This window comes from Temnothorax curvispinosus, unplaced genomic scaffold, assembly GCF_003070985.1.
Source record: "Temnothorax curvispinosus isolate PA1 unplaced genomic scaffold, ASM307098v1 QBEX01013630.1, whole genome shotgun sequence".
Lineage (NCBI taxonomy): Eukaryota > Metazoa > Arthropoda > Insecta > Hymenoptera > Formicidae > Temnothorax > Temnothorax curvispinosus.
In genome coordinates, this window is record NW_020223410.1 from 467 (window position 1) to 11,892 (window position 11,426).

Genomic DNA, 11,426 nt, shown 5'->3' on the forward strand with positions numbered 1-11,426 from the left:
CAAGAGTCTTAGCAATGTAAATGTATGTACAATTACATAAAAAAAAGACCTAAGTTAAAAATACGCAATAATATACGTGTGGTGGCGAGAACGTCAAGACAGAGCAACTGTGTGCAGAATTATCTCAGCTATATTACAGTAATTGATAGATGATGTAGCTTCATTGTTTTGTATTTAATGCAGTTGAAATATATCAAACTTGGTGATTGTCGGAGCTTTGTAGTACAGCGAATAATGACAGTTAAAAGATAGAACAATAGTTAACGGATTAAAAAAAAAGGATAAACGATACAGCTTTCTTATAAGAACAAGCTAATTACATACAAATTGAAACAAGATTTACATAAAATTACTTTCTTGAAGAAAGTGATATTGAATACTTGCAATTTTTACAAATAAATCAATATAGAATAAAATTGTTTTTGCGAAAAAAGCGATTTGATACGTATATATCTTTATTTATTTTAGTTTTGTTTTTGTAGCAAATAACACCAACGGGAAATAACTCACTGCGATGGGTGCTTTCTATTTAGTGACACAAGTGTCATTTTGTCTTTGTTACTTATTGAATGCCAAGAAAGATAGAACGATGTTTATGTCGACTTGTTGTGTCCCTAAATGAAAAGCACCTACTATTTCCTACATTTATTTAATAATTTGCTCGTTTTTAATAATTTGCGTTGCTCTTTAAATGCATTCTTATATTTGTGCATTATTTTATCTATTATTTAAATTAATTATTGTTTTTGCAAAATACTTATTACTTATTTCTATAGGTAAAATGTGAAAATAGATATTGGCTGATTGTACAGTTCAGTGATATATCTTTTTGAAATAATAACTATTTGAATTTGCGCAATAATCAAAGCGCTTTTGAAAACTATCAAATACACTTTCTTAAATAACTGTAATATTGTAACTTTAAAAATTTTTATTTTATTTTATTTATTTAGTAAATAACAGCCGTTTAATTTTAATAACTTCCCGATTGTCATTTTGTGTGAAAGTATTGATGTTTTTCGAAGTTGCTGTATGCAGAATTCTTCGCGCCAGCCGTCATAATTCACGGGGTACGAGTGGGACCGAGTCTAATCTGATGCGTTTTCGTGGGTGAATTGCATAACAAACACGGTTATTCGTAATGGGACAACGTTTCAGAATATAGAAAATTGTACGATTTTACACATTCGTGTCTAAATTTACGTCGGCATCGTTTTAAATATATCATATAGATACAGGGTAGTCGGCAGTCTAAAGACTAACAGCTGAAGATTTTTGCGCATGCCAAATGAAATTCTCGCATTCTTTTAGTGTCACACACAACTGGCAATAGCACATTCGCGTGACGTTTAGAATACATACATCGATCTTTCGCAAATTCAACCGAACCGAAAATACGTAACGTACCGATCAGTTTTGTATCCTTTCTCTGTAAATCGGCTCGATTGCCTACACGTGTAAGAATTTGTATTGTTCCTCAGGACAAAAAAAAATGATTTGTTAATAATTATTCAAACAAACGCAGCAATTGATAGACGAAAAGTCAGTAAACATTTTGTTTTTCTGAGTAAAACTAAAATTAACGAGCTTCTAAATGTAGTTTGGCTGACGCTACAAGTTGCGAAAGCTTCCATCGGTTGTCGAGTTATGAATGTTTCTACATTACGACCTAATTTCCAGCTAGCAACCGTGATCGACCAAACAGCGCTACGTGTACGCAACTTCGCGACATCACGTTGATGTCTTTTAACTTTTCATCTGCTTTTCTATTGCTCCGAATTACCTTTATTAACACGCAGTCTTGCTGCTATTTTAATTTCATAATGTAATTTTCTCGCCCCGCGCGTGCAGTGCATTTAACATTATTATGTCTGATTCTTAAACTTGTTGTGTTTGTTTGGTGTGATTTAAACTTTATAATATATGTGACCAATCTTCTACTTTTAATCGTTTGCAAAGACTTAGTGCATCAAATAACATTTTGCGACGCAAAAACAGATTCGAAAATAACCAAGGAATCTGCAATTATGCAGTAAGACTTTATTTTCTATTCCTTACGATGCATCTTACCTTTTATAGTGACGTTTCGCAGTTTCTAAGTCATCCATGCTTTCATTGAGTAAGTAAAGTTTAGAACCTATAATGCCATTTCTGCAAATAAAAATTGCAATGTTGAAGATAAAATCGAATTTTATCACATAATAATGTATAATTATGTAAGTAGCACTCACTTAAAGAATGTTACTATATCGACGTCTTTATAAGGGTATTCAAAGTCTTTCTGATTACCGATATCATCTATTAGAGCGAGAAGTTTTTCGTTTTTGAACTTCCATTGGTTTAGCAAAAAGTATGACAGTGCTTTGTTGGCAACATATATTTTTCTTTGCAATTTCAGCAAGCTAATAGCAAGGTAATGTTAAACTTTATTAATTATTTAATTCGTATCTAGAAGAAAACTTACACACTTTTTATTTTACATATATCATAACTTAATTTTAGGGAATAAAATGTAATTCATAAACAATAAACATCTAAAAGATATCTTAAATCCTCAAATATTTATTAATTGCTTTTCTTGGAAAATATTTGATTCAATTAGTGCCTATTGTTGCCAAAATTAAAGTGTTAGTATAGGTAAGTTACCGCTTTCGCTAAAAATCTCGTTACGAAATAGTTGAATTTTATCGTCAAAATATCCGCATTCAAAAAATGTAATAATTATAGAACGTCTTACATAGTTTAATCAAATTTTGTATAATAAGTTTATACATAAAAATAAAATAAATATTTGTATATTTCAATAAATCTTACATTGGACGTCTCCCGGACAGTTTTATCATTGTATCCAAGAAAACTGCTGGGATAATGTGCAAAAGCAAAAACAAAATAAAATAAACAGAATTGCTTTTTGTTACTGTTGTATGCGGTTTCCAAACGACGTTGTCTAAAGGGACGTCCTTCGTGATACCAAGACCTATCCGAACCATGTTTTGTACGTCTATACTTTTCATTTGATTTGATGAGCAGTTATACACGTCAGTCGTTTTATCTTTACTGAAGCATAAAACACGCTATAAATTTTAGTATAAATCGAATGCACGTAATACTTCTACTAACATTTCAGAAAATCATACACTATAAAGTAATATTTTATTACGAAAAGTCACAAACTTACGTTTTAATTCCACGTTTCCAAGCTATAGCTATCATTGCTTTAACGGCTGCGTCGACAGGCATGTAGTCACTCATGATGGAAGGGTCAGACAAGAGCACACGTAATATACCCTTGCCTCCACCAACCAACATCCCGACCGGGCCGTTCATATTGTCGATCCATCCTTTGATAGGGTCATGCGATGTCGATACAACTATAGAGGGCCTAATTATAGCGACTGGCAATGACTCGGAAAAATCGCTTATCACTTGTTCGGCCAGTCTTTTAGTAAAAGTATATGTGTTTGGCATGGTTCCCAAATATTTCGTTGTTAATATTCTAAGAAGATGTTCGTCGATGGATTCGGCGACTTTAATCATTTTCTTATAATCATATTCCGAGGGGTACAAAATCTCTTCCACAACAGGCTTGTCAGTTTGTGAATACGTTGAACTAACGTGCAATAGAACCTTAAATCATTTATGCAGATAAAATATTAGGATATTATTTATTTCGAGAATTTATTTTAAAACAATAGGTCTTAATTTGTACACTTCGCATTTGGCTGCTTTCACATAGCTAATTTTTACATTCCACAGTATTAAATGTTAAATTAAAATAAATTTTCTTTTGATTATAAAGAGAGATTTTCTTATTTTACTGTCCTACGTTAACTAATTGATTGATGATAAAAAATTTTATTTATCCTAATTATTTCTGTTTATCTTATTATCTTATAGATTATGCGTATAGATTATACGAAATTTTCTCTTGGGCATAGTAAAGAGTTTGAAACCTTTAACAATTAAATTGAATTTGTGTCTGCAACGATATAGATTTCTTTTATAATTTGTACACACATACAAAACATTTTTTTCAGTTAGTTGTTTAATTTTGTAAGTGTAAAGTTTCTTTACAACTTTCATTGAAATATATAGACAAATATATAGGATTATTAGTAAAGATTTTATTGTTTAAAAATATATTTTTATAATCACTTGCATAAAAATGTTACGAGAAATTTTATTTTAAACAAAATAGTAAAATCTTACCTTTAATTGTTTCATAGACTCAGCTAAGATGCAAACATCTCGTGTCGATCGCGTGTTGTTAAAGATCGCTTGTTTGAGCGGTTCATCAAATCTGACTGAAGCTGCAACGTGGAAAATTATGGACACTCTCTCGACCAAAATTGTCCGGTCAGAGGACAGCAATCCTAAGTTTTCAACAGCTACATTTCCAAGTATCGGAATAATCTTATCAAAAGCAGACGGTTGCTTGCTTCGTAGCAGGTCGAAAAGCTAAATTAATATCAATTATTAGAACGCATAGTATATATAACGCATAGTTATATTTATATTGCAACTTCACTTAATTTTAATAGAAAAAAAATCCAATTAGGTATTAGAAAGGAAAATTTAAAAAATGAAGAGATTAACATAGAAACATTGACTCAGTATAAAAAGAAAAAAGTTAATAACAACGTCTTTCTAAAAAACTATTTTAAATTACTTCACTGCATTTTTTTCCATAAATTATTAACATGGTGAATGGTGAATCTAATTCGTCGGTATTTCCGATAACGCCGAAGTAAAAATTTCACTACTAGATACACATCTCGATAAAATATTACATAATACAATATAATAGAATTGTAAAATGTGCATAATAATACATTAATTACTTTCGACTACTATTGCAATATTAAACATATTTACAGAATTATAAACATTATTTTTTATATTTTACTGGCGTCGGCCAGCGCTGGTCACCAGTGATCAGCATATATGGCATTAAATGTGATATTTAAGAAAAAACTGTTTTGAGCGAAACTATTGAAAGACTTTTTTAAGTTAACTCTTATTTTTATAGGAAAAGGTATCCACTAATTTTGAAGGACATTATCTCTTAAAATATTTCTACTAATCATAACTAAACGAATTATATATATGATTTAAGTTTCTGATTTGATTAAAGTTCTAAACATTTTTACAATTATAAGTCAACAAATTTTCTTTATCAATAATAATTTAATTATTGCGTAAACATGTATGTGTACTCTTATGTTGATCTTACCTTGTTGTTTAACATTTTTTTTAATCTATCGTTGACACTCAATCCTTTCTTGGGGCGTATCAGCACAAATATTTCTGCCACGTCAGGACATGATCGCAAAAGTTTTTCAATGAGAGCTTTGCCTAAAAACCCTGTTGCTCCGGTGACCAAGATTGAGCGGCCCGCGTAAAAAGTCGGAATATGCACATCTGCCGCGTTGTTTTCCATGTTCAAACGTAACAGAAGTAAAATCAACAAAGCATGTAAAAATAATGTGTACAACTACAGCCGAGATAGCAAATACGAGGTAGTGAAAAAAGACGTAAATGTTATCTGAAAATTGGCTTAAATAAATTTAAATCAAATAAATTTAATTTTTATTTGCAAGGCAACGAAACGTAAAAGTCACAGCACTACGTCTTCGATGGACGGCGGAAACGTGAATGAGTTTGACAGAAATTGAAGTCAGGAAATGACGTAGAACTTATATTAATGATAATGACGTTAAAGGTTGTAAAGGCAAGTTCCTCCATCCATATTAATACGTTGATCTGCATATATTGTGAACTACGTCGTTTTATAAACGATTGGAACAATGTTATAGATAACGATACGCGTGAAACGTATACGCATATAATTTCAAGTTTCTTCTTGTATTAAATATTATAAATACATAAACAATATACTCTACTTCTGCATGCAAATTATATTTTATTTAATACATTCTAATATATAAATATGCATAATATTTAACATTAAAACTTATACCCTTTATTTCGAAAATACATACAATAAGGTGTCTACAAAGAAAAATATCTTTGGCATAAAAAAATTATTTTCCTACTGTAGACTATAAATTATATGATTAAAAATTATATTATAAATTGTTACATATGCAATATAGAAAAAATCAGCGATTTTACTGTGTATAACAACAGATCCATTTATATATTATCCACAGTATACCAATAGAGACCATACTCTTCATTATTTTAACAAATAGATAGACTCTAAAACAATAAAATTAATATATTATACATATTCTAATTGTTTCGATTATGCCCCATATACAATAAATTATGTTAATTCCATATCTTACACAATATGTATAATATTAATACTATTATGTCAATAACTTTTGCTTCTTCTATTTTCTAAATTATTTACGTCATACATATCAACAGCAGTATATAATTTATGATTAATATATCTATAATTACTAAAAGCGTTTATTTTGCTGAGATAAAAAAGAAGATAAATCCTTAACTAAAGCTTCGAAGTTGTCAACATTTTCTAAAGTGTGATTATCAAAATTATAAATACAAGTTATACAGCTATTTTTTACAAAATGGAATTGCTTTATCAGTTAGTGTTCGAGAAAAAAAAAACAAATATTTTACCTTTAGTATTATTGCACAACTTTTGATAGCCAATTTCAAATGTAACATAAATGTAAATATGCATAAACGATACCAAATACAGTAATATATAATATTTATACCTTTCCCTGTGTGCTCTGGCTGTATCCAATCGATTCATGTCTTCGTGAAGAAGAAATTTTTTGGCACCAATTGTACAATTTCTTTATATACAATCGTAAAATAAACATTTATTGGTTGTAAATTACCTCAATTTTAAATATATTTAGATATTTAGAATCAAAAATATAATATACTTACTTGTAATACTCCTCAGAATTGAAATCGGAATAATCGAAAGAAAACATATCCCAGTCTTCAGATGATATTGAGGACATCAAAGACAAACTATTTGTATTGCTGAATTTCCAATCATTACATGTGAAATATCCCAAGAAACGACTGACCACATACAGATTTCTCTGCAGTCGTACTAGACTAATTTACACATTATTTATTAATTCAAAACAATTCAGTTATAACGATACATTGTCAACTATGTAGATTCCAAATTTGCAACAAGAAAAACGTAATAAAACAATTCCGTATATAATTTTTACAAATATATAGTTATACATAAAAATTTTATTTTAAAAAGTAATTTTATGTATCTATATGTAGAAAAAAGAACTGGATAAACAAATAAAGAGAGAGACAGAGAAAGAATATAGACAAAGTATTAACGTTAATTTATGACAAAAAAAATATATTTTTTCTAAAAGAAAGTATACTGTTTTAATTTGCATCTAAATGTTATCGATTTTATCAAATGTATGAATAATTTGCATTTGCTAAACTAGTTAAGTATTTGATTTTGACTTACAAAGGTCGACGTCCAGAAAAGTTCAAAATCATATCTATTAACATAGCTGGCAGGATATGCAATAATATAAATAATATATAGTACAGAGTAAAATTATCAGTTGTTGTTTGGCTAATAGTCCAGACAATTCCTTCAAAAGGCACCTCAGTTGCTATAGTAGAGAACAACTCTATCATATTTTGATGTGTCATGGGTTTCGGGTTTGTACAATTTAAAACGAAAGTAGAACCTGTAAAGCTAAAAACAAAAATATAAATTAATTAATAACTTAAATATAATCAAAAATTAAATATAATTAATAACATGTTTTTATAATTTACATAAAGTTTTGTAAGATCTGAATCAAGTTTCAATATTAGGACAAAAATTTGCAAAATTTTGAATTGTACGGTATACAAAATATTTATTAACAAATTTTAATTATTTAACATGTTTTGGCAAATTATTGAATTATGTTTTTAAAATGTAAATATGCAATGAAATTCTTTTTAAATTATTTAAAAAGTTCTTTAATCTTAATAATAAATTAAATAGAATCGATATAATATACATTCAACTTAGAGAAAAGGCCATTTAAGGTCAAGACTGGATTTTGGTTGCCTAATAACATTATTCGCATAAATTTATGTACAATTTCTTTTTATGTAAAATAATGAACGAGATTGATTGTTGGGAAAAAAAAAGTTATTTTTATATTCAATTGCATTTTGTAGACGCATTCAATTTTGCAAAATTGCAAATGTAAAAATTAATATTATTATTCAATTTTTTTTAATATTCTATGTATAAAAGTATTAAGGTAAAGTCATCGAAAAATGAATACATTACGAGATATTTCAAAATTAAAACATTTTAGAAAATTCTTAACGAAAGAAAGTTTTATTATAATGTTTTGAGATCTACAACTATTATCTCAAGAAAAAATCAAGTTTCATTTAAGAAATTAGTCGATTTGAAATTTCTTGAAAACGATGACATCTACGACATAACTCACATCGGAATTATATATCCCCTTTCAAACCAAACAACTTTTGTTTGAAGAATCTTTTTCTACAATTAAAAATAAAAATAATCTTGGATTGGGTAAATTAAAATAACTCACCTTGTACAGGACATATTCTTAATCTTATTTTACAAGTAAAACATATCAGATAAATTTATTTCATATTATAAAAATAGGCATTTAAAATCTTTTGGATGTAATTATTTTAATGCACAGTAGAAAAAATGTATAGTTAAAAAGAATTGAAGTAGGTAGAAATTTTTACTAATATTGAGTAAATGTTATATCTTTGAATTATTTTCTAGTATGAATATTGCACAAGTTACATCCATCTTATAGGCTATAGTTACTTATAGGCTCGTTAGCGCGCGACTAAGAATTCCTCTTTGAATTTAACAAAATAGATTGAGTAAGATTCATAAGATCTTATTATAAACATGAATTGTGATGCAGTTCCAAATTAAAAAAAAAAACTCATAAATGCATGCACATATGTGTACGTTGATGATCATACGTAGTCAATCCAATCTTCCAAGATACGACTAATATAGCTTTGATGACAATGTCTACTGGAACTACATCTTCATTCAGATATTTATTACAATAGCCTACTCGTAGTATTCCTTTTCCGGCACCAATATACATTCCTATTGGCCCATAAACGTTATCTATCCATCCTGGCATTGGTTCTTTTAGCGATGGACACACTAAAATAAAATATATAAGATATATTTGTTTATTAGTGTTAAATTACTACTTAATTCTTCTAATATTGTTCAACTATTTCTTGCCAATATATTATTAACTAAAGTAATGAAAGCTGTCTCAAAGCCCTCTAAACATATTTTCAAATCTTGTTCAGTGTAATTTCTCATAATAAATATCAGCAAATTTATTTACTTATTATAAGCAAAAATATGGTTTAACAATATATTTGACTAACTATATTACATAAATGCAAAAATTAAAGTAAATTAGTTTCTAAAATATATAGTAAAATTTAAAATATGTATATATTTATTGTTTGCTACGTCTACTGTTCTGATACTTAGAAGAAAGGTTACGTACCCATGGACGGTCTTACAATCGCGCACGGTAAGGAAAAAGAATATTCTTGTATTATACTCTCTGCTAGGTTCTTCGAAAAATTATACGTGTTGGGAGCGTAATCCAAATATCTATATATAATTACAACGTGAATAAAAAAATAGTTCAAAGGAGATTAATTATTCTAGTATATATTCAACTATTTGCAGTTTGTAATCACGATTTCCATTTGCAACTTACTTAGCTGTAAAAATGTTCAAAGTATGCTCATCTAATGACTCGGCCACATCTATCGTCTTCTGCCAATCAGCTATAGGTGGGTACACTTTTTCTTCGATAAATGGATTGTTTACGTTTGTGTATGCTGTACTGACATATACTAATGCCTTTAATAGATATTAAAAATTTATTTGAAAATTGTAAGTATTTATAAAAAATTTTCTTTAATGTGTAAAGGTTTGTATAAAAAGAAGAATTAATTTATATATATAAGTACCTCTAATATTTTAATCAGACTTACGTATACCCACATTCTCCTAAATTTATTTCATTTAAATTATTATATTAAACTTAAAGAATACACTATAATAAGTACTTAGAAGAAATGATTAAAATATGAATTGTTGCGCAAGACATTATCTAAAGTATACCATGTGATACAATGCATTACTCATAAATACAAATCCACACTGTTATTTTTTTTTTGAGTAAAAATTACTTACTTTTAAATTCTTCATACTTTGAGCTAAAATGCAAATATCTCTCGTTGCTCTAGTATTGGCAAATATGGCGTTTTTTAAAGTGTCATTAAATCTCACACTTGCCGCTCCATGTATTATTATAGACACTCTTTCAATCAACATTTGTCTGTCTGCTGCCGACAAACCTAATCCCTTTTCTCTGATATCGCCAGAAATCGGAACTAATTTTTCAAAATTAGAAGGTCGTTCTTCGCGCAATTTGTCAAATAACTTAAATAGAAGAAACGTTATAATTTATAAAATCGATTTATTATAATAATTGCAATAATTTCTATGGTATTTCTTTTTATTTTATTTTAAATGCATTTCTATATTCTATTACATACTATTTACAAAGTGTTAATGTCAGAAACAACTTCCGTTAATGACTTAGAAAAATATTCGTTTTTATCATACGTTAAAATGTGATGTAATATATTAAAGATCTTAACAATCTTAAAGAACCGCGTTATTACAAAAAGTTTTTTTTATATCAAACTTACCGGCATGTTTAACATTTTTTCGAGTCTCTCGTTAATATTTAGTTCTTTCTTTGGACGTATTAACAGAAATATTTTACGCACATCTGGACAAGACCGCAATACTTTTTCGGCAAACACTTTACCCAGAAATCCTGTCGCACCTGTCAAAAATATACTTTGTCCGGCGTAAAATGCAGGAATTGACTTGGCTGGATCCATGTCTGTCATCATCTTCTTAAAATCTTATTTTTAAAACAAAGCAAATATATGAGCAATCTTATAACAACTTAGCAACACAACGCAAAACAAAGGTATTGAAGCATTTCAAATCGTTGTCGCTTTTATTACGTCTATAAAATTGCAGGTAACGTTGATGATATAAATGTTTATAATTATTTATGCACTATGCTAGAACCAGGAAATGATGTGCAATATAAAGTTGAAAGAGCAAACACACATTATACGTAATAATATGCGTTTGCTTCATGATATAGCATAAAAGATATAATGCAATAACACATTGCATTATATTTTTATTGCATAATACATTACAGAAATGAGATAGTTGTAAACATTTATGTATGTTGTAACATAATTTATACAATAATATTCTATTTTCGGGCACTATTGTAACAGCATGTTTGCTGTTCTTGCATTAATTTATTTAAATCAATCGAAATATGTTGTTTATAGAAATAAAA

At 28.4% G+C, this 11,426-nt stretch overlaps 2 protein-coding genes across 2 annotated transcripts; both read right to left on the minus strand.

Annotated features, from left to right (window-relative positions):
• Positions 1 to 955: 955 nt before the first annotated feature.
• Positions 956 to 5,910, minus strand: LOC112463759 (fatty acyl-CoA reductase 1-like). Its single transcript, XM_025030315.1, has 6 exons — positions 5,234 to 5,910; positions 4,210 to 4,458; positions 3,179 to 3,627; positions 2,815 to 3,057; positions 2,232 to 2,402; positions 956 to 2,151 (listed from the first exon to the last, which is right to left on the minus strand). Exons 1-6 carry the CDS (start codon positions 5,438 to 5,440, stop codon positions 2,067 to 2,069), a joined length of 1,404 nt encoding a protein of 467 aa, XP_024886083.1. The 5' UTR covers positions 5,441 to 5,910; the 3' UTR covers positions 956 to 2,066.
• A 129-nt stretch (positions 5,911 to 6,039) lies between these two features.
• On the minus strand, positions 6,040 to 11,054 carry LOC112463766 (fatty acyl-CoA reductase 1-like). The gene is made up of 9 exons (XM_025030325.1): positions 10,747 to 11,054; positions 10,226 to 10,474; positions 9,744 to 9,889; positions 9,525 to 9,634; positions 8,971 to 9,163; positions 7,454 to 7,690; positions 6,892 to 7,068; positions 6,714 to 6,794; positions 6,040 to 6,222 (listed from the first exon to the last, which is right to left on the minus strand). The coding sequence occupies exons 1-9, from the start codon at positions 10,954 to 10,956 to the stop codon at positions 6,132 to 6,134; spliced, it is 1,494 nt and encodes a 497-aa protein (XP_024886093.1). The 5' UTR covers positions 10,957 to 11,054; the 3' UTR covers positions 6,040 to 6,131.
• Between the last annotated feature and the right edge of the window lie 372 nt (positions 11,055 to 11,426).

Excerpts from the sequence above, each read along its gene's own strand:
- LOC112463759 (XM_025030315.1), bottom strand. The coding sequence starts at position 5,440 with ATGGAAAACAACGCGGCAGATGTGCATATTCCGACTTTTTACGCGGGC. Across the intron at positions 3,628-4,209 it reads AGTCTATGAAACAATTAAAG|GTTCTATTGCACGTTAGTTC; the intron begins GTAAGATTTTAC and ends AAATGATTTAAG. Across the intron at positions 2,152-2,231 it reads GATATAGTAACATTCTTTAA|AAATGGCATTATAGGTTCTA; the intron begins GTGAGTGCTACT and ends TTTTATTTGCAG.
- LOC112463766 (XM_025030325.1), bottom strand. The coding sequence starts at position 10,956 with ATGATGACAGACATGGATCCAGCCAAGTCAATTCCTGCATTTTACGCC. Across the intron at positions 6,795-6,891 it reads AATTCTGAGGAGTATTACAA|AAATTGTACAATTGGTGCCA; the intron begins GTAAGTATATTA and ends TTGTATATAAAG. Across the intron at positions 6,223-6,713 it reads GCCAGAGCACACAGGGAAAG|AGTCTATCTATTTGTTAAAA; the intron begins GTATAAATATTA and ends TTATTGTTTTAG.